The 23,068-nt window shown below is 43.6% G+C and overlaps 1 protein-coding gene across 8 annotated transcripts in view; it reads left to right on the top strand.

The window, feature by feature from the left end:
* The window catches only part of POU2F1 (POU class 2 homeobox 1), a 102,505-nt gene extending 89,042 nt beyond the window's left edge, over positions 1–13,463 (top strand). For all 8 annotated transcript variants that reach the window (XM_058419266.1, XM_058419265.1, XM_058419264.1 and 5 more), the window contains 7 exons: positions 2,997–3,138; positions 5,911–6,056; positions 6,542–6,721; positions 9,557–9,662; positions 10,067–10,412; positions 11,179–11,267; positions 12,463–13,463. In XM_058419266.1, the coding sequence (XP_058275249.1) occupies positions 2,997–3,138; positions 5,911–6,056; positions 6,542–6,721; positions 9,557–9,662; positions 10,067–10,412; positions 11,179–11,267; positions 12,463–12,773 (1,320 nt within the window). In that variant the 3' untranslated portion in view covers positions 12,774–13,463. The remainder of the gene's footprint in view (positions 1–2,996; positions 3,139–5,910; positions 6,057–6,541; positions 6,722–9,556; positions 9,663–10,066; positions 10,413–11,178; positions 11,268–12,462) is intronic.
* Positions 13,464–23,068: the final 9,605 nt, after the last annotated feature.

Genomic DNA, 23,068 nt, shown 5'->3' with positions numbered 1-23,068 from the left:
AAATTATTTTTTCCCTCTGCAGAATTAAAATATCTCCCCAGGTAAACAACTAGTTTTGGCAGGAGTCTGTGGTTAAGCTTAAGCATGTTTTTACTAGAAGAGAGAGCATGCAAAAATCAAAGTGTTTAGAAGTCCTGAGCTCAGAGCAGTCGGTCCAACGTATGTGATGGAATAGAATATGTAAATCTACTCTAGCTGAAAGTATGTGCCGAAGTCAGATTTATTTTTCTGGCAAAGTCCTAAATTGAAAAATTAAAGTTCATAATTGAAGTTCCTGGTAGTATCTTAATTATAAGTCAAGAACAGAATGTTCTTAGTCAAATCAAGTGCATTTTGCTGGCATGTGTGCCTCCTTCCCTCCTTTCTTTCCACTAGAGGGAGGCACTAGAAATACAAGTGATGGACACACACAAAAGCTCGAATAGAGCAGCACAGAATAGGGTAAAATACAATAGCTTCCCTATAGCCTGACAGAGGAGGTTCATGCAGATCTCTCATTATTATGTTTAATCTGTCCTGCTGTGAGATGATTATAAAGGCTCAACTAGACTTTCTAAGTTATGTGTTAACCTTTCTTTATTGACCCTGTTACGAATTTTCATGGTGAGGAAAAATGAACACAAGTGCTCAGGCTTACATTTCAGTATTTGCTTTTCAGATTAAAAAAGGGGAATCTTGAGAATGTGATAAATTTACATCTGGTCATTCCTATCCTACTCTGAGTTGGTATGTGTGTAATTAGGCTGTTCTAATAACTTCAACCTAATTGCATAATTGAATGATAATTAGAGACCCTGATTACTTTGGTTTCCTGTAGTTGGATAAATAGACTGTCTTTCAGAGGATAAAAGAAATTTATTTCCAGCAGTACCGTGAGCTTTTTCAGACTCACGCCACCCCTGCCTTTCAAAAATAATTGTAAGATTTAGTTTGCATTGCAGACTAATCACTTACTGCATTCTGTTGTGTGAACAATAAAACAGGTTTTGAATTTCAGCAGTTCTGCCTCTTCTCCCACCCTGAAACGTGGGTGATGCATTTAAATCCCTTTGTTTATTTTCCTTAAAAATACCTCCGTGTTTGACATAGAGGGACACAATGAGCAGATTGCACCTTAGCATCATCGCAGGCCTGGGACTGACTGCTCGGTGCAGATTCAGGCGACGTGAGTGAACATTTTAGACAATGTTATTTTTATTCTGTGAAAGGTATTGCCTCTGCTAGGCCATCTGAGCTTCTTAACAGACCAGTACACACAACAATGATGTACTTTATAATCAGCTTCAGTTCATTACCAGAGCTTCAGTCAACCTGCAGAGCAGATCAGATGTGTGTACAGTGCCTTTATACTCTGTTCCATCTGTATCTGTGGGCCGTCCCGATATATAAAATTCTTATCCCAATATGGAAATTCCTTTGCCTACAGCTGAAATGCTGCCACCTTTTGGCATTGACGAAGAAATGGTTAACTATTCATTTTAAATCAGATGGCAAATGTTTGTAAGAACAACATAAATCCAGAATTAAATTTCGTTGGGGGACTGGAGCAAATTTCCTAACTCTTTCCTGCCAAGACATAAATCAACTTATCTCTAAAACGGTTTACATAGCCAAGTTTTCTTCTTCATAAACCCAGAAGAGAGTCCACGTTACTCTTCTTGGAATGATTTATGAGTTTTAAAATGCACAGAATCCTGGCATATGAGTAGAAGCATAAATGTGCGTTCCCACTTGTTTCCTCTGATTGAAGGGCGCACAAACCAATTGTTCTGGTCCTCCTCTAGGAAGGAAATTGTTTTCTCTGCTCAACCTGCACAATTTACTAAGCTTCCCAAAGGTTGTTTTCTCCCTGGCTTGCGTGTGGCCACTCTGCATGCTGTCAGTGTGCTCGTACCCAGCTGTGGTTTTGGAGCTGACTCAGAGAAAAGCGAGCTTTATGCCCGACCCAACTAACCCATTCGCAATTAAACTCCACTAACTGTGCTCCAGCTTTTCAGCCTCTTCTTCCAGACTTCTCATACTTCACTTTGTGCTAAAAAAAAAAAAAAAAAAAAAAAAAAAATCTAAACAAAGCTACTTTAGACCAAATAGTATACTTGACAAGTGCCATTTTTTTTTTCAAAGGGCAGGACCTTCCAGCTTTAAAACAAAGCATGAAAATGTTATGTTGTTTTTAATGGCCACAATCAAGAACGGATTTATTTTTATTTTTTTTTAGCACCGCTTTCCAAGAGTATACTACATAGCTATATAATATATACATAAATATTGGGATAAGCAGAATGTCTGCTAGCAGAATAGCCTGCTAAAACTGAGTTTAAAAAGCAATAACAGATGTAAAGAGATGATCATCTGCCTGTAAATCTCCTGGATGGCTTTTCTGGCAGATGGGTAATGATAGTCAAGACTGCAGTTAATCATTATTTGAAATGGTTCAGCTTCTTGTCTGCTTGAAATTTGTGTCTGTTGGGGAGAAATTTGGTTGAACCTCAGAAGATACTAACAGTTCAGATAAGAATATTTCTGCATCTATTTAAACGTGATGCATGTTTGCAGACATCTCTTCTAGAGTTTTTTCTACGAATTTGAGAACGTGAACTCATTGCATTTCTACTTATTTGAACTTTCCTTCCTCAGTGTGAAATATGCAGAAAATCTTTCATCTGCTCCTAAAAGAGAGCTTGGCCTTTACTTATTTTAAAGAACTAAGAAAAGATTACAAGTTAATATTCAGTGGAATGTGCTGCTCAGTGATAATGCTTAGAAGACAAAGCATTGGGGATTTCCTGGAAAGAGTTACACGGTTAAACTGACTGAGGTTTGACATTTCTTTCTGATTATTGCTTTAGCATGAGTCTTGGTAGCGCTGAGAAAGCCTCGGTGAAACTGAAGTCCCACGCAGCACTGGAGGTGCTGAGAACACCAGAATGTGACAGGATTCCTTGCTTTGGAAGTGCCTGTGTCAGTGAATCCCTTTTTTCTCTTTCTTTGTCCAGGGTGATGTTGGGCTCGCTATGGGCAAACTCTATGGAAATGACTTCAGCCAAACTACCATCTCTCGCTTTGAAGCCTTGAACCTCAGCTTTAAGAACATGTGCAAGTTAAAGCCACTTCTGGAAAAGTGGCTCAATGATGCAGGTGAATGAGTCTGTGTGTTTCTTCACCAGCCTACCAAAATCAGTAGGATTCTGAAAAGCTGCTTCGTTTGTGCCCTTATGGTTTTCTGAAACTACCAGCCTTTGTAGGTGCCCATGGGACAAACGAGGGTGTAGAAATAAGGGTCCATAGTTCCCTTGCCTTGTGCCTATATGCATCCAAAGTAGTTCTAGTATGAACTTTCAGGAATGTGTTCTCTAGACAGCTGAAGAATTGCATGGGATGAGGTACAATACGTGTCATGGTTTTCCTCCTTCGTTTATGTTAATGCATATAACTTCTAATCCTCTTCCTGCTTTCTTTTTCAGATGTGTAGTCAGGAGAGGGTTGCATGATTTGTTGTTTCAGTAGGCAGAGCTTATTGCATCCGTTTTCTTCCATACCCCTGTGTGCATTCCTTTTATCTCTCTCCAAGGGTTCAGATAAATAATCTTTTTCTCTGTAGGAAGAGTTTTTTTGTGGGTTAGGTTTTGCTTTTTCCCCTCCCATGTTAATTTTTTTTCTGGGATGCAATTTATTCACTATGCCAGTGTTGGTAGTGTTCTTTTTTTTTCTTATCTCCCAGCAGCAAAAGGAGCTTGTGTGGTGGTGCTAGGTGTTAGGATAGGAAGTGTTTGAGAGTGCTGTCAGCCAGTTTTTTCTTCCAAATATGCAATTGTACATAGTATAAAACTGATGGATATGTTAAACAGATGGCAGGGATGGTGTGTGCCTTCCTGCTTTTACCAAAATGGAGAGAGCTTTATGCTGGCACTTACAGCATTCTCTGAAATTTTGAAAGTAATTTCATGCAGCGTTGAAAATTTGTCCTGCATTAGGAAAAGGAAGTGTCATTCTGTTGTGCTGACAGGGGTTATCATTAGGTGTACTAGGCCCTTCATAGAAAACATAAATACCTCCACACTGAGTGCTCAAGTCCAGAGGACAGCGATCCCCAAACCTTCCAGCAACATTGGATGGATCCTGTGCTGCAAGGGTTTTTTTCCTGCTAGCCTGAAGAAATACTTGTCTCTGTAAAGTCAAGCACTGTGAACAGCATCGGGGCTCTTCACGTCCTGCAAGTGGGGAACCATTGTCTTTGGCTCTGACTCAGTTTCATGAAAACCTTTGGAAGGAAGATTCGGGCAACTTTAGAGGCTATTGTTTTACTTTTAGGTAAAAGCAAGCAGGAGAGGCATACTGATGGTTCCAGAATTTATTGCCGTGGAACTCAGCTGGTTCACAGTGGAGTTTTCAGGCTGAGGAAGGGTTTCCACATGTTTACAGGTGCCATTATGACTTACTAAAGAAATATGGGTATTGATCTAGTATCGATACCCAACTGTGACGGACAAAAACTCTCTAACAGTTTAAAGTTAGAAAGTGTATGTTTATTACAGCCAGGCAGCACGTGGGATATTTCCCTAATTCGCACTGTGAAATTCACAGGTAATTACAAAGCCTTTTATTTACAAAAGTGTTGAATATCCAAAATACAAATACATATTCATACCCCTGTCACCTCCCCTTCCTCGCTTCATATGCTAATTGGCAAAAAGGCTATTAAGCATGTGTACTTTGTTTCCTAAAATGAGTCAGGGGTCTATTCTGGGGAGGGGTCACCCAAAATGAGGAAGTAAGATAAGTCTTCCTTGTCCTGACCTTTCTAGCTTTTCAATGCATTCGTGACAAATGAATCCTTGGTAGAACTTATAGTTTCCTGTGTTCAATGGGTCCTTTAAGCAGGAAATCTGCAGCTATCGTATGTCCTCTTTACCACATTTTGTTTTTCGTTACAAGCACAGCTACATAAACAGAAAGCTGACAAGCAATGAGTTACTAAATCCGGGATAGCTTATCTAAGATCCGGCTTCTGTTAACTGTGAACTAAGCTTACCTATCTACTTCAGCTAATTCAGCAACTTATAATCTTAACTTTCCTAAAAATCCCTAATTCTTCAAATTTAATGTCTCAGTTACTATTTAAAAAAAAAAAAAATCTAGAAAATACTTTCCCATTTGAGTCTATCGGAATAATGGTGGGCATTGTGAACTTTGACACCCACAAACCCCAGTGCAATGAGGGAACTCCAGCCACAATTAATCATTCTGTTTAAATTCCCTGCTGAAACTTGCCTTTTGGTTAGATTGCTCTTCCTGCTGCAAAGTGGGGTTAAATGTTCCCTCTTTGCTCCTCTGTGAAGCCAGAAAGACAGGATTAGGGGTTAAGAGCCCTGGTGAAGTTAAGGAGGGGGAGCTGCTGGCTGTGTAGAGTGTTTGGTAGCACTGAGGATCTGCTAAGGTGTCCAGAGAGAAGAGACTGAACCCTGTGAAGCTGGTTATGAACTTCTCTTCCTCGAGTGTTTTGTAGAGTGGGTAAAAGAAATTTCAGGCTGCTCAGATTTTTTTCATAACTGCATGTGACTTTAAGCTATGGCTCATGGATATCAAGTTCTCCTTTTTCCTTTAAACTGGGGCTTGCAGTGAGTGAGTGGGGATCAGAATGAGATATGGGAGACAAATTCTGTATAGGTATTAAAAGGGATGCAGGAGCAGAGGGCATCCTCTGGCCTTACTTGCAGCTTTTTAGTTTCGGGTATGTGTTGTAATTCGTAAATACATTAATTAATGCATGTGATCTTCATAAACTCCTATGTATTTGGAATAGATACAGAGCATGTGTTAACATACCGTGCACAGGTGGGGAACACTTGCATTAGACTGCACTGCATTCAGATGAAATCTCCTGATTTGTATTACTTTCTTCTTTTTCAGAAAACCTCTCATCTGATTCAACTCTCTCCAGCCCAAGTGCCCTGAATTCTCCAGGGCAAGGGATCGAAGGCTTGAACCGTAGGAGGAAGAAACGCACCAGCATAGAGACCAACATACGTGTGGCCTTAGAGAAGAGTTTCCTGGAGGTCAGTGCTCCTGGTGCTGTGCTCAGCCTATGAAGGAGTGGAGAAACCTCACTTAACAATTACATGTGTCAGAGTGCAGGCATTGCTGTGCTATTTGGGAAGGTGCTAGCACTAAACAAGGGCAAAAGTACAAAGGCTGTGCCAGGAAACACGCATCAACATCTGCTTCACTTTAAAAGCAAAACACAACCCCCCTCAGAAGAACTCACTGGTTCTTGCAGTTCACTGACTGTGATCTTGCATTCCAAGATACTCAGGCATAGGTTTAAACACTAATCTTCATGAGGATGGATAAATAGGGCAATGGTCTAAGCACACATAATTTGAGGTTTTTAGCTGGAGGGCGGAAGCATCTACTGTGGTTTGTCTCACTGATTGTGGATCTAAATCACCGATTCAGATTTCTGCGTACTGGAGAAGAAGCTGCGATGCAAAACTCCAGGAGGTAATCTCAGAGCTTTTCAAATACCATTTTGTTTTGTCAGAACCAAAAGCCTACCTCGGATGAGATCGCCATGATAGCTGACCAGCTAAACATGGAGAAGGAGGTGATCCGCGTTTGGTTCTGTAACCGGCGCCAGAAGGAGAAAAGGATCAACCCACCCAGCAGTGGTGGAACCAGCAGCTCGCCCATCAAAGCAATTTTCCCTTGTCCAACCTCACTGGTAAGAGTCAAGAACTGTGTCGACAAAGATCACTGGTGGAGGTAGTTCTGCTGTGCTCACTGTGGAAGCTACACATGCTGCAACTTCTTTGTACAGCAGACTTGTTCTCACATGTTTGTATTTTACTGGCATTTTGAGTGTTCACCCAGATACTGTCTAAGAGAGATAATGCTTACAAATCAGGCACTAGTCAGGCCTTCAGTGAGGGTGTTTTATTCAGTCAGCTCATGAACAAATATTCTGACTGCCAAATTTGCACTTGGCATTATTGCTTTGAACTTACTTCAGATAATACCTCCAGTTTATATCTGGACTTTCCTTCTTTTACTGGATTTTTTTTTTTTAATATAAAACAATAGTAATTTTTTTTTAAGTGCTTAATAGTTCTCCCTCTCCCCTCTTATTTTAGCAGCTCTGGTCAGTAAATGAGCAGCAGTAAAATGTATCATGCACTGGAGCAGGTTTCCCAGAGAGGCTGTGCAGTCTCCCTTACTGGAGATGCTCAGGAACCATCTGGACTCAATTCTGTGTCATGTTCTCTAGGACTGACCCTGCAGGGAGGTTGGACCAAAGGACCCACTGTGGTCTTTTCCAATCTTACCCATCCTTTGATTCTGTGTCATTGGGAGACTTAGGTCACACAAATCCAATGATACCAGTATTGATACTTCTAGTCAGAAATGATTTCTATAAAAGAAAGACATGGAACAAAAGAACAGTTTAGCTAATACTCATGTAATTAATTTCCCACACTTGTATTTACCTCAGGTAAACACAAACTTCATGAAAATAAGAGTAACAAAACACATGCATCAAGGTTCCTTCAGCACCTTTGCTACCAATGTCCATGGAGGTCTGTTTTCATAAATAGAAACAGTAGCTATTAGATTTCATAGTAGCTATGCTAATAGGAATGTGGTGGAATTTATGTAGCCTGTAGCTGTCCTTTTGTAGTATTTATTCCACCCTCATCACTGTAGTAGCTAATATCTTCCAGTACTTCATTAAACCATTAATTTTGGTGACGTGTTATTCTCTCCCCTCATCCTTGTCTCAGGGTGTGTGCATGCAACCTTTTGTTTCAGGGGAAGGGTTGTGTTAAGTGTACTTAGTCTTTTTTATTATTTTTGTTGTTTTGGGGGTTTTGTTGATTTTTTTTTATTTTTTTTTTTTTTAAACCCAGTGGCAAAGCAAGGTTGCGTGCCTTGCTACCAATGCAGAATATAGTGAGATTTATGGTAGTGTGTTTTAGTTACTGTGCAAGTTCCCTCAGACTTAAAAGAGCCTTCCTACAGAAATCCCGCTGTTGCTATAATCTGCCATTGTATGTAAGAAATTGAGGTGTTAACCGCAGTCTCCCTTTCATCAGTGAAGTTTCACTAGTGTTTTCACTCATTCTAAGCTTCTCTTCAGACTGCTGCTTGCAAATGGATGCTCCAGCCCTGCTGCCCCCAGCCTTCACTGACTGTGTGCTTTGTTGATTCCTTGTGTCAGCTCTGGAGATTGTGTCCATAGGGTGCTTGGGCTTAGTTTAGTAGTTTGAGTGCAAATTAGCCATGTGAGGAGCAGTGATGAATTTTCAGTATGGATAGATAACCAGTGTGGCTTGCAGCCTGGCTGCACGGGGGCGAGGGCTCTGCAGCAGGATTGGAGGGAAAGGCTCCTTTTGGGGGCAGCCTCCTTTGGCATTGGCTGGAGTCACTCACTGTAACCACGGGGGTGAGCTGTATTAATTCCAGGTCATTCTCTGCCCTGAAATAGGGATTGTGACCTTGGCCTTAACTGCTTGCTGGACAGATGACAGATGCAGTGGCTGGGCTGCATTAGTGGGAGGTGTACTGTGTATCCAGCTCCTCTTAATTTCATACGGTGTTTGAGATGGGCAGAAAGCTTTCAGATCTGTCCCAGTTGCCCCAGTCTTGTTTAAAATGCGTGGAGCATTTGACTCCCTCTAAGAGGATGTATAGCAAGAGAGATATTTCTCTGATAATAGACTTAAGGTAAGAGAGTGGAAAGGAGGAATTTTTAGCCTATATCCTTGGCTGTGTTCTCTTGGGCAATTCTAAAGGATTCATTGCTCTCGTTGATGTATAACAGCCTTCAGATATTACTGTTGGACACCATTTCTTGTCCATTGAAAGTCCTTTCCTTATATTTAATTTTTGCTCATAAGCTAGTTTCTCCAGCCTTAAATCTTTAATGTTTGTCTGTAATGTCTTCAGTTTATTGTAGCTTTCTTGTAATAAGCCATCCACAATTGAAAACTCCATTTGTATGTTTTAAAATGTAGAGATTCTTCCTCTGGCCCAAGGAAACTTAGCGAAGTAAAGATTATATTTTGGTTGAATAAAAATGAAGCGTTATTCTGCTTCTCCATATAAACACATTACCCTAAATACCTTTGTTAGTGCTAGGGCATTTACATAATTTTATCAAAGAAAGAGGTTTGGGGCTGAAAAAATGTTTAAGCAAGAAAAATAAAAGTAGAAATAATGTATTTTGTAACTCTTTCCCTAAGAGTTTCTCGATTAAAACAAGGTGCTGTCTTTGTGGGGGGGCAGAGAGAGGGCTAACTTGCAGTCTTGAGATAATATGGATAGGGGTGTATCGCCTTTCAAATACTCAGTTATTAGGAATAATGGTATTGCTGGTAATTAGAGAAAGTACTGTGGTTGTTGCATTGAATGATAAAGTAACCATATTACAAAAAACTTAGTTTATGTGCAGCGTTTTTGCTGATAACTTCCTCAGGTGAGGGTGGAAAGAAAGAAATCCAGGTCTAGTGTGTAAAAGTCTTTGAGCAGCTGAGCAGTTTTCTTCGTTTTTGACCTCCAGGTGGCAACCACGCCAAGCCTTGTGACTAGCAGTGCAGCTACAACCCTGACTGTCAACCCCGTCCTCCCTCTGGCCAGTCCTGCTGTCACCAGTCTGTCAGTCACAGGTAAGGGCTGATCTCTGCTGCCGCCACATCAACCCCTTCTGAATTCTCAAAAGAGTCATTCACTGTTGGTCACTGGTATCCCAGGACATTCTTGGCATTGTTTCTTGTTGCTGTGCTAGGAAGCTTCAGGTTTTGTGACCACTGAGTTGATTTTTCCAGGAATAAAATCACAGGTGGTGCTGAAACAAAATACACTGTATTTCATTGCTGGCTTCTGGAGCTCCTCCGCCTCCCATTGGGAAGTGTCATTTCATTTCTTCATTTGAGCTCTTGGTGCTGCTTGGTGCTACAGAAATGTGTGTTTGTGCCCCTTTCAGCTGGACATGCAGTTGAGATCAGGTGGGCAGGAGTTTTTGTTGTCTGGTGTCTGTTTTGTACCGAGCTGACCAGATCCAATCTTCCAGGCACAACAGAAACCACCTCCAACAACACGGCGACAGTGATTTCAACAGCACCTCCAGCTTCTTCAGCAGTGACATCACCCTCCCTGAGTCCTTCCCCTTCTGCCTCAGCCTCCGCTTCAGAGGCATCCAGTGCCAGTGAGACCAGCACAACACAGACAACCTCCACCCCCTTGTCCTCCCCTCTCGGGACCAGCCAGGTGATGGTAACGGCATCAGGGTTGCAAACGGCGGCAGCGGCCGCCTTACAAGGAGCTGCACAGTTGCCTGCAAATGCAAGTCTTGCTGCCATGGCTGCTGCAGCAGGACTAAACCCAGGCTTGATGGCATCCTCGCAGTTTGCAGCTGGGTAAGGATCAATTTTGCACGCCCATTTAGGTGAGGTGACAGAAGAGTGAAGGAGAGTTCTTGGGATAAATTGCTTTTACGTATCGCTGTCATTTATCTCAGATCCTGAAGGTTTACTCATGGATGGCAGTTGACCATTGCCATCACAGCACACAAACACTGTGTTCATTTTAAAGGTGAAAAAGCTGTGTTGCAGTGATGTTGTTTGATAAATCATTCATCCCACTGCAGAGCTTGGCTTAAAAACTGCAACTTACCGCTGAATCGTAGAATCTGTCCTAATAATTGTTAAAATGGAGAGATAGCCTAGACCCACTTCACACCTCTGTATTCATTTCTCCATCATGAGCAAGAAGTTCTCAAAGATGCAAGATGATGTGTTGTTGAAGTTGTAGTTTTAGGAATGTTGCTCAGACAGCTGTTTCTTTAATTCCTCTTGATTTACGTATTTCTTATCTGCATTTGAGAGAGGATGATAGTTCTCTCACAATTTACAGTTTTCCCAAAATACTTCACAAGAATATCTTACACCAACAATCAATGCAAGTCATGTATTTACAGTGCTTGGACTTCGGGCATGTCATGAACCCCTCATGGAGTTTAAAGTAAAATAATCCAAAAATAACCCTTAATCTCTGGTCTTTTCTTCCTCCTTGCCCTCCCCCTTTTTTAAGAATATGATGGTGTACTTTTGAACGGTGACCACCTTTTCTTCAAAGTAATACTCTTTCTCTTTTCCACTTCTTCCATGATCTTGCTTGCTGCAGAGGTGCCTTACTCAGTCTCAATCCAGGGACATTAGGTGGTGCTCTCAGCCCGGCCCTGATGAGCAACAGTACACTGGCAACTATTCAAGGTCAGTAGTGTTCCTTTTCATGCATCTCCGTCACACGGCTTCGGTTTATGCGCTCTGGTTTCGTCCACCAGAGAACACTGACTCCTCAGCACTGGGCATAAATAGTGTAGGAGTAAAGGTTTTACAAAATTAAATGTGCAAATACGTTTTGTGGATCACAGGGATAAGAGCAGGTACGGTGATCTTGCAGTGATTTAAAGGCATTTAAGATAGTGGATATAATCTGGAATTTATTTTGTTGTCCTTGCCTCGTTGGCCTGTATCTCTAGCAGGTTAGAGATTTGCTTTTTATAACTCTTCTGTAGTCTGCTTGAGCAGACTTGCTCCATTCATTCTGAGGTCTCTTGCGAGGGCAGTTCCAAGCAAGTCTTGATTCTGAATTCTTGTCTTCATATGCATTTGAAAAGAACCTACAACAAACATACTGCCTCCTAAAATCCTTAGGTAGAACTTGAAATACACAGATTCACATTCAGAAGAGTAAATATTAATTTGTTTTGGAAGTAGCACAGAGCCAGAAGTTACCACTGGCTTCAGCAAGGGTTGTTCTGAGTTCATAGTTTGCCACCTGTAAAAACTGGGTGGTACAAGTGTCTAAAGAGCTAGGTAACCCGTGTGTTCAAATATCCTCTAAACTAGCTGAACAAATCTTGTTTCTAGGTTGCAAGAAAGAACCATTTCATAAAGTGTCACAGATAAATTTAGGAGATCATAATCTAAGGCAGACTGAACGCTGTAGACCCCCGAGAGTAAGTTGTAACAGTGGTTGGTTATATGTCAACATTTAAAATGTTACGCTCAAGGTTACCTGACCTTCTCCAGCTTGTGATAGCTGTCATTTCACGTGAGCCCTCAGCTCAACCCTTCCCTGTGCACGTTGCCTGGATCTACAGGCTCTGTGTGGCAGGAAACATAGAGCAGTACTGTGCTAAAGGAGCTGAAGAAGGGCACAGCAGAATTAGTTTAGCAGCAAACGAAAGACGCGTTTTAGTATCCGCGAGCTCTTGTCTGACGGTTATTTTGAAAAAAGAAGACAACAAAAAAACAGCCTACGATGAGAGAACTGCCCTCAGGGATTCAGGGAGCACACCCATCAGAGAAAGGCAAATGCAGAGACCCTTTGCTTTTAGGCACATTTTGCATTGTTGCTTACTGCTAATCTTACGTCCTCCCTGCTCAACTTTCCCTTTTTTAGCTCTTGCATCCGGTGGCTCTCTTCCAATAACATCACTGGATGCAACTGGAAACTTGGTGTTTGCCAATGCTGGAGGTACCCCTAACATCGTCACTGCCCCTCTGTTCCTGAACCCTCAGAACCTTTCTCTGCTCACCAGCAACCCAGTTAGCTTGGTCTCTGCAGCTGCAGCCTCCGCAGGGGCCTCTGGACCAGTCGCCAGCCTTCACGCCACCTCCACCTCAGCCGAGTCCATCCAGAACTCTCTCCTCACGGTGGCCTCTGCCAGCGGGGCCACGTCCACCACCACTACTGCCTCCAAGGCACAGTGAGCCGGGCTGGGCTCTGCTCCAGCAGCCTGGGTCACTGTGCGCTGGGATCGGCTGCCAGCCCGGTTGATGAACTGAAAATGCCGTGGGCATCCTCTCACCGCGTTGCTGGGGACGAGAGAGAGAGAGAGAGAGAAATGGAGAGAGAGAGAGAGAGAGAAGGAAAAATATTTAAAAAAAACAAAAAAACACACAAAAAAAAAAAGGAGGAAAAAAAAAAAAAAAAAGCAAAACAGGAAGGATTTAAAGCTGGGACAGACATTTGCCTAATTTTATAATAAACACTGTCTTTTCAGGATCGCTTCATGGATCGGAGAACTTTCTAACCAAAAATGTAAAAAAAAAAAAAAAAACAAAAAAAAACCACAAAAAAACTAAAAACCACAAAAACACAAAAAAAGTGAAAGGACTACTTATCATTTCCAGCAGTCACAATGACAAGTTAAGGTGGGTTATCAGTTCAAACATAGGAAGGGGATTCCTTGGTTTTTTTGGTCTAAATATCTTTCTTTTTTAATTATCGTTTTATAGGTCTGTTGTACAGGCCATTATGTCATACAAGGTGTTTATAATCGTATCAATCATGTTGGGGGTTCCTTTCTTAACTGGTACAATTTAGGCAGGCCTGTATTACTGGTGTATCTCTATTATTATTATTATGATTATTATTATTATTATTTTTATATATATAGTTTGGACGCGTTTGTCTTTTGCTCCTGGATTATTTTCAGCGAGCTCCCACACCATGGGGGGAGGGCGGGGGGGTGGAGAGGAAGAATGGAGCACAAATAGACTTTCTGTCCTAATCTTCTGGGAATGTTCTGGACAGTTTCCTCATCCTTGAATTTGTCTAATGCCTACTTGTAGGGGTCAGAAGAATTTATGTTCATCATTTGTGCAGCAAATCAGTGCAGCAGCAGAGATCATCATTGTGTGCAAACTTCCAGGCTGGTCTCTGCTTTTTAAGCAGAGGGAAGAATTAGCTGCAAACTGCTGTTCTCCTTCTCTCAAATGTTTAGACAAAACGGCCAAATCCTGCTCTCAGCTTCGTGGGCTTGGTTCCTTTTACTTCAGAGAGCAGGTTGTGACCTCCCGACTGTGAATTGTGTGACAATACTGATGGCTCTTCTGTTCCAGAGATTTCGTTTTGCTGTGCAAAGAGCACACACGCAAATATTTAAAGGACATCATGACCCAGGCTAATTGGCAGCACGTAAAGCAGCGTTTCCAGTCCTAGATACCCTCTGGGTGAGTCAGTACCGGATTTCAGAAGGTCACATCCTCCCCGTTCATAGCAATATTCCTTTTCTGATGCTTCCAACGCTATTTAGAAGAACTTCCTAGTTTAAAAAAAAAAAAAAAAAAAAAAAAAAAGCTTCTGGCTGCAAAAGACAGAAGCCAGGAATATGGGAGCAGAAGGTGCCATTGTTACTGCCAACACAACAGGGCCAGTCTGGGGCTTTGCACACCCCGGGCTGATCTCGTGTGGTCTCTGAGCTGTGGGGCGAGGGTGGCACTTGGCGCCTCTGGCCAGCGTCGGGGCTGGCCTGGCGCTGGAAGTCACTTTTCTTTTCAAGGTTGATTCTGATCCGTGGAGCAAAGGATATTTTTGTGGATGAGGAAGGAGTAATGAACTTACAGAAGTTAGATCTGTATATTCTTAAATATACAATCTAGTATCTGAACCAAAAAAAAAAAAAAAAGAGATTTTTAAAGAGATAAGACTGGATCACTGCAATGCAGTTCACGTTGAACTTTCCATTCCTGATGGATTTAAAGGTTTCTGCCATGTGTATAAAACTAAATTACTTTTAGCTAGTGAGGGTATTAGAAGAGTCCCTTTCCCACCCACCCCCTTTTCTTTTTGTCACCGGAGTGTCCTAAAATAATGAGTTGATGCAGCTATGTTCATTTTGTTGATGATTCAGGGGGATCCTGGAGCTTCTCATCCAAGATCCGGAAGGCAGCAACTTTAAACTCTACACATGCTTTGGTTTGTGGCCTGAGCATGTGGGATTTGTGTTTGCACTCAAGTGGCAGAACCCCTTATCTCTCCCCCCACCACCATGGTTTTGCTCGGTTCATCTCTAACTCTCCACCTTCCTGTTTTACTGATATTTAAACCAATTACCCCTAAAACTTCAAAACTAGTGAACTGCAAGCAGGGAAACTAACAAATGTCCGTCCACCGTTTTTTATGTGTTTTTGATTTTTTTATGTTTTATTTTTTTAAAACTAAGCTTGAACCAAAGTCAATTTCTAGCAAGCTGCTGTACTAATGGACTAGTTTGTGTAAGTGCAGTTCAGATGCAGAGAGGCGATAGATGCTACTGACAATTTCTTTTTCATTTGTCTTTTGTTTTTATTAATTTTATATAAAAGTTGCTGCTTGTTTTTAATCTTTTTTTTTTTTTTGGTTGGTTGGTAATTTGTGTTATCCTTGGGGCAGACTCTTAACTTGATTTTGTTTTCTTTTATTTGATGTGTAAATAGAATGGCAATGTCAGAGGATTGTTAATCCAAGAGGTCCCACCTTTATCCCCCCAGTATGGATGAATCTCAGTGTTTTTGATGTGTCTCTACATCTTCAGGCTGTGCAGGAGACTTTTAGGGCTACAAATGATACTGCAAAAATGGCAGTGGCCCACAGTAAAAGCTTCAGAGCAGCAACAGGTACAGCTGGGTGAGCTTCAGGGAGGTGGGGAGAAAGTAGAAGAGAAGATGCTGGTACCCACTGTGCTGGTCTGGAGGCCACAGCACGGTCTGTAGTTTCTACCAAAGGAATGCAAGTCCTTGGACTTGCTTTGAGTGAAGTAAGAGGATGGGGAAAACCGCAGCTGTAGCGTTGGTTCCTGACTCTGAAAGTCCCTGCTTACTTTCACGCCAGTGCAAAAGTACAATTTATCAGGAAGCTTTTTTTGTTCGGGGTCAGGGGGAGACGGCCGGGCTTGTCCCCGGTGGATCCCCTCCTCCCCAAGGGTTTTGTGGTGGGGTGGGGGGCGTGGTCCTTGCAGATATCTAGGAAACACAAAGAAAGGTGGGCCTTAAATCAGTGGAAAATCCTCTCTCCACAGTTCCAGGAGACTGTGCCATTAGCTGTCTGAATGAGTTTTCATGTCCCATTCTTGCTGGTTTGTGGTTGGGAGAGGGTCTTGTTGAGTACATATCTGGAACACTAATGCAGCTTGGATGGTTTATTTATTATAAAAATCTGCTTTTTTTCCTGACTACCTTTGCATTGGTCACATGGCTTTGGTGTGAGCACCTTATACCCCTTTACCCTCCTCTTCTCTACCCCCATCACCCTATCTGGGGCCCAGATTCCAGGGAATTTCTTAGCAAGTTTTTTTTTCTGAGAGAAACTGGAAACTCAGAGTAGCCACATATCCAAAAAACCTTGGTTTTGTTTGCAGGAGCTGACATAATACCCAAACAGCACGTATCCCATGGTACCCATTGCCACTGTGCTCTGATTCCTTGTCCCCTAAAACATCCCTGTGACTGACTGACTGTTGTTCCTGGAGCCTACTTTTCATCCCTGTCGGTGTTTTTCCTTATGGATGCTGGCTACCTCCAATGTTTAGGTGAAAGACAGAATATCTGCCAAGTTAGAGCACATGTGCTCCTTCAGAGAATGAAAAGAATGTAAGATCAGGTACCAGAATTTAGCAGAAGTTTCTTTTTTAAATCGTTATCATGCTGGCAGCAGAAATTGATGCATCTGAAAAGAAATAGCAATAGCAATTGTGTACAGACCCCGTAAATATGATCACAAGAAGTTTGGTGGTGTGTTGGAAAAGGATAATAGCATCTCTTTTTCAGAGTTCCATGTCTCTGTATTTAAAGGTGAGAGGGTTGCTTTTCATAGTTGCAAGCATGTCACATTACCCAGGCAAGAAAAGAGAAGGTGAAAAACTCTCCCTGTGGACAGGGATGGTTCAAAAAGTGAGAGATTTCCAGGACACAAACACAGATATGCCGGAAAAGTCAAAAACAATTTAGAGAACGGCTTGAGGAGTTGGTCTTGTAGCTTGGTGATGACATTTTTTCTGATCTCAAGAAGAACATGTTTTGCTTTAGCACACTTTGGCTTTAGCACACTTGGTCTCCCTAGAACCCACTCTCCACAGTCACTGTGGAAGGATTCACAAACAGCCCAAAGAAAGTACACACAGGTGTGGCTGCTTACAACTGTTACATCTGAATAGATTTCCTACAGAGTATTTATTTTGTTTCTGAGTTACTGTACCACGTGTTAGCTGAAGTAAATTTTTATCATTCACTGTGGGCTGGTGTGGATGTGCACACAGACTTCTCTTGGAGCTGTGACCCAATGTTGAAATGCCACGTCTGTAAGCCTCACATGGGATGCTCTGACACATTTCTGCAGCTGAGTTAGTGAAGGACACAGGAGAGTTAATTCCTTAACTCTGTGCACATTCCTGCAAAGCAAAGTTCCTTAAAACAGGAATTCCCTCTTTTTGTTGTTGTTGCAAATGGAGCAGCACAACCATTGCAGCTGGAGCCATACCACAGATAATGAACCAAAGCAACATCTAATTTACCTTAAATATCAATTCCTATTTTCTTAGATAAAGAAATATATAAAGATACATGATCTTAAAGATAGAATGATCTTAAAGAGACAGGTGTTTTAGGATGGATAAAATAATGCATGGTCCAAATTTTCAATGACATTGGTTTTAAACTGGAAGTTTAAAATGTAGATGTTTTTATCGCCGCATTAACTTTAGGAAGAGTCACTAGTCCCTATTCCTGTTCTGCCTGAAGGGGTTACATGCTGTTTCTCCGCACCCTGGACCCCAGCAGGGCCTGTCTGTCCCTGTTGGATGTTGCCTAGGGTGGAGTATTACCAAAGGAATAAGCTGGCCTGCTGCTTCCCACTGCATTTATGGTTGTCACACAGCCAACTCAAATCCCTTTCTATTTTTGCTACCAGTACATCTGCTCTCTCCCTCCCGAAGTACCATAGCAATATAGAATTCAAGATACCTACCTTGCACAAGTTCTGCCCTTCCCATTCGTTAAATCTCTTGTAGTTCTGCTTGTGAGTTTCTCTCTTCTTTCCAGAGGGGAGTCCCCTAAAATAGTTTAAAGATATTTGACAGAGGAGATTCTGTCAAAGAATTGTTGGCTCACAGTTTCTTAAGATGCCCATATCTTTGTCTCCACGATGGGACTGGTACCTGGTTCCCTCTGTGTCAGTGCGAGTAGTTTTCAGTGCTTTTGGAATGATGAGAAGCAATTCCTCTATTTGCATATCTTCACAAATGGACACAGTAATGCATGGAAAAAAACGTTTTTCTTTTCATCTTATCTGTCTGCATTTGATCTGTCTGCCACTTCTCCCAGGATACTCCAAAAGGGGACATGCTCTGAATTTTTACCCCTGTTTGGGATGCTGTTTGGAGGGCGTTAGGGTGATTGCACTGAAATTACAAACAGTTTAACTGCGGGAGAAAAGACATCTTTTACTCAAGTAGACAAATAAGGTCGGCATGTAGAATGTATCAGGTACTTCTTTTCTGACCAAATTCCTGAACATGAGGCAGCTACTGAGCTTTGTCTTGGGGCTGTTTTAGGTCCATCAGCGATGCCCTGCTAAGAACCGTCCATAACTGGAATAATCTGGGCCCCCCTTCCTCCCTCCCTGTCTCCATCCCTCTGCCTCTGCCTCTTTCCCTCCTTGCTCCTTCCCCATCTTCCCTGAGCGAAAGGTAGCACCATACAGCTCTGAGAACAATACTTGTGGGTAGCAGCTGGCTTCTGGCACCTTCATAAAATACCTCAGCATAGCTTAGCATTGTCGCAGAACTGGTTTTAAACTGAAAAAATCAGAAGAGAAAAGCAAACTTTATAAATAGTGGAGATAATTCTAGCTGTAGAGTTTAGTTGAACTGATGGTTTATTATGATTGATAAACATGATTATGCTGTATGTATTTGAGATCCTGTTTATAGGTTACAACTTTATAGGGTCGGGTGGGGGTGGGTGGATGTCGGGGGGAGAGAAGGGGGTTTGACTGTGTTAGAAGGAAAATGTTTGCTCATAAATTTTTTTCCTTGTATCTGTCTTGCCAAAGGAAACATTTTGTCGCTCCTGGGTTTGGGATTGTTGTTTGGTTGGTTTATCTGTGGTCTAATCTGCAGCACAGCACGCGGTGGCATGCAGGTTACTGATGGGGTTGCTGTTCAGGGTCCTTTCGAGTGTGCGCACACTTCCCTCCCCCTTGGCCCCTCCTTGCCCCTCGCTGGGATCTGAAGATGAGGCAATGAATATCGGGGAGGCTCGAGGGAGAGACAGCTGTAGTGGGCTAGGATCGACCTCGGGGCTGCAAATCCGTTTCAGTCGAGTCGAGTTGCTCCAGACCTAAACTGGGTCCGCTGTGTTTAACTCCAGGGAGGGACAAGAGTGGTCGTCGCATCTTAATCTATCTGGGAGAGCAAAAGTGAAACAGGTTCCTTTTATCCCCCTTGTCTTGTTACTGAATGTAGGGCTTGTAGTGCTTGATAATAGGTGGAAAACTTTTTAAACACTTCCTTTTCTAATAGCAATGCTAATCCTGTCTAGACCAAAAACTATGAAAGAAAAAACCAAACTGAGAGAGGTGAAAGCTAACCTACTCCTAACACCTGGCTGGTCTGCCTGAAAGGGTTGAAATACTGTGAGACGGTTGTGGGAGAGGAGCTTTGAGGTGTTGGTGGCGAGGGACCAGGTCGTTCTCCTGGCCGATGTCGCGGTGTTTGGGTGGGAGCAGCAGAAGAGCGAGTGCTTCTTGCCTTGGGAGGGTGTCGCAGCCAGCTCCGAGCAGGCTCCAAGGCTCCCTTCCCGTTTCCCCAGGGCTGCTGGAGTGGGGGAAGAGGGCGGGGCGTGCGTGGGTGGGTGGGTGTGTGTGCGAGTGCGTGCGAGCGCCAGCCGCCGCCGGCTGCGTGCGGGGAGCGAGAGCTGGGTTTCTAAAGGAGCTCGACTCCACTGGGGAGGGAGAATTCCCGGTGGCCTCGTAGGGAACCAAAGGCACTGATAAGCTGTCAGCTCTGCTGTTCTCAGAGCGGGTAAGAGGAAAAGCTGCGTAAGGGTTTTTTGAGCTTTGGGTCGGTGTCCCTTCCTCTGAGGACCTCATCTCTTGCGGGTACTCCCACCTTTTCTGCATGGAGTTGCTTTGGCTCTGTGAAGACAAAACGGTGTCTGGGGTTTGCCCAGTGCTGCAGGTCTTAGGCTGATGTTGGGATACAGTCAGGGAAAACTGTTTCTTTCCTTCAAATGTGGAAGCAGTGTAGTCCAAGGTCAGAGTCTGTTCAACAGCTTTTGCATGTGGTCTTTCTCTTAAGGGAGGGACCTCGAAGACTCCTTTCTTTGCTCCCCAAAGTAGCCTTGTACATGTTCATGTGTCGTGCTATTGGGCTGAGCTGTTTTATCAGTGAACTTGGTGAGCTCTTGTGAAGAAAGGGAGGGAGGAATGGGGAGAGCGGGTCGTCCAGCTATTCTTCCTCCGGACACCAATCGGGTTGCAGAACTTCACTGAAAGCTTTACTAATAGAATTGTTGTTCTGACATTATGTAAAAGTGGTATTAATATTGTGTGACTTTTCAAAGAGCTAGTTAGATTTATAGATAGGTAATAGGGATATTGAAGAAATGACTTCTCAAAGAAAAGAGCACTTGGAACAAAAGAAGTGGAAAACAAGGTGTGCTTTATGGAAAACAAATCTGAGGAAGGAAATGAAACAGCTTGTGGGAGGCGAGGGAAGACGATACCCTTTGGCGTTCCTTAGTGCTGCTGAGGCTCAGCCCCAGAACTGGAACATACCCCCTCTGCCTTATTTCATCTCTCTACCAAACGGGACATTGTCAAGTAGCTCAGACCAAAATGCTGATCTGTCTTAAAACTGTGTCGGTCTGCTGGGGGATGTTCTCCGGCAGAGCTTTACATGATACCGTAAGATACTTAATTTATCGCGATAGCTTCCCCTTCCCTCCCAAAATTGTCTTGTCTGTTGTAGGCCCCACTTCAGGATTCACACTGCCTTTGCCGAATTCCGTGGCAGCAGCCACGGAAGCCCTGTTCCCTGAATGTCACGACTTCCTGTGCGTTCCAAGCCGGCACGTTGCGGTGCTATAAAACCCTGAAATTATTTAACAGTAGGAGTTCAAAGACCTTAGGGAATGGCGTGCCAAGGGGCAGCTGGTGGAGATCGCACAAGCCCCTTGAGAATCGATTGAGGAACAAGAGCGCCCGTGACAGTGTCCTGAGAACAAGGCAGTAGAGACAAACCCTTTAGTTCTTCCCCCCTTCACTCTCCGCGCGTCGGCCTCTGCGACCCTGGTGCTCCCCGCGCCCGAGCGAGTCCGAGCGGAGAACGCAAAGAGAAAGACTGGGAGCTCAGGGCCGCTCCCCGCCGGTTCCCGGGGAGCCGGGCCGCGCCTCCCCGCAGTGCGCGCAAGGGAAGGGAAGGCACCGCTGCGGGAACGCCCGCGGGTGGCTTGGAGAGGGCTGGAGCAGCACCAGCCCCGTGTGCCCCCTGTGCCCCCTGTGCCAGCGCTCCGTGCGGAGGGCCCGGGCAGGAGCTCCTTCGTCCCCGCCAGTGCCGTTGTTCCATTTCCTTCCTCTGTGGTAGTATCTAAGGCTAGGTGTGAGTAGGTGTGGGGTGGTTATCCGCCACAGGTACAGGAGCTGTCGTATACCTCATTTCTAACTCGTAACTGAGTAACTTGCTTTAACTTTCTCCAAACCCCACAGAGTTGCCAAGTCTGCCCTCCCTCCTTTGATCAACACTGAACTCTGACCTATAGCACCCCGTGACCTGCAACCTGGGGAGTGACCCCCTAACGCCTCTGAATGTCGCTGCTTAAAAGCTACTGCAAAGTGAGGGCAAATTGCAATCTTATCTTATTTCCTTTGGTTACAAGGGGTCCTCTTGATTAGTCTGTGAATATCCACTCCCTCCCCTCCACTCTCCATGGAAAAGGGCCACCCACGCTGCCTTTTCCCACTCCGGAGATGCGCTGAGCTCCAGGGCCCGGAGGCTCTCTCAAACCCAGTACTGCGTACATGCTACTCACTTTTTAACATGACCAAAAAAAACCCCAAAAAGGAAAAAAAAAAAAAATAGAAATCTCCAAATACTTAATTTTCTTCTTTATTATTTGACAATCCTGTATCCTCCCTTCCCCACTCCCCAACCTGGCCAGAAGCTGCATCCTTAACCCGGTCCATCTTTGTTTGAATGTAGTTCCCCTACCCCCATGGGAAAGAGAAGCTTTGTCAGGTCACGGTGGCTGCTATAAGTCGGGAGGGGGCGGTTTCTTTGTTTTGTTTTGTTCTTTTAAAATTTCCAGCCAAAACCAAAGATTTCCTAATGATTGTATAAACTCAAAACAAACAAACAAACCAAAGACAAAGGGCGTCTTCAGCACCAAGCCCACCTGCGAGGCCGGCCCGGCCTGGGCTGGCCGGGTCAGGGTCACTGCCGGCCTGGGGCCAGCCCGGGGCTCCAGAACGCCCTGGGCAGCAGCTCCCGGCGGCAGGGTGAGATCTGGGGCGCGGGCGCTGGGAGGGGAGGCCGGGGCTTCGCAGGTGGGTTGAGGAGCTGAAGACTTGGGTGCAGGATTGGCTGCTCTGCTGGGTGCTTTAACCCTCTGGGGGCTGGGTGATGTTGATTAATACACGCTGAGGTGCACTTCTGAGCTTCCCCCCCCTTCACTGCTTGGAAGAGGCTGTCCTGTCGTGAGAAATCCCTGAAAGAAGAAGAAGCAGCTTTTCATTTCTCCTCTAGTTCCTTTTTTCTAGATTTCTTTTATTTTTGCAGCACCACTGTGCAACTATGCATTGTATTTCTCAACCTTTTATGCTAGGTAGATGCCTGTGACTTTTTAACTTTTGGGGGGGGATTGCAAATGGAGGAACTTTTTACATGGATCTTTTTAATCTCAGTTGATTGGGGGGTGTTTGGTTCTAGGGTCAGACAAGCTCTATCCCAAAGCAAAATCCAAATGTTAATATTATTAGCCTGATGCAGATACCAAAGATAATTTCTTTCCTGCAGAACCTTAGACTTGTGTATTAAGTACGATTACCCAGCACTTGCATTAGTCTAACCTCAGTAATTCCAAAGCTTAGATGTATATTTTGGTATATTTCTGGGATATTAAAAAATTGTCGTTTAAATTCTTGTTTGTTTCAGTGTAATGCTCTTAAAGTCATAGCATGGAGATAACTGAACTTGTCCTATTCTTAGTAGTTTGAAATAATAGTATTTTTGTATGTTTTGGGTGTGTCT

The sequence above is a fragment of the Hirundo rustica genome, chromosome 2, assembly GCF_015227805.2.
Source record: "Hirundo rustica isolate bHirRus1 chromosome 2, bHirRus1.pri.v3, whole genome shotgun sequence".
In the NCBI taxonomy this organism is placed as follows: Eukaryota; Metazoa; Chordata; class Aves; order Passeriformes; family Hirundinidae; genus Hirundo; species Hirundo rustica.
Note: the sequence above shows the minus strand (reverse complement) of the source record. Positions and strands in the feature narration are given on the sequence as shown.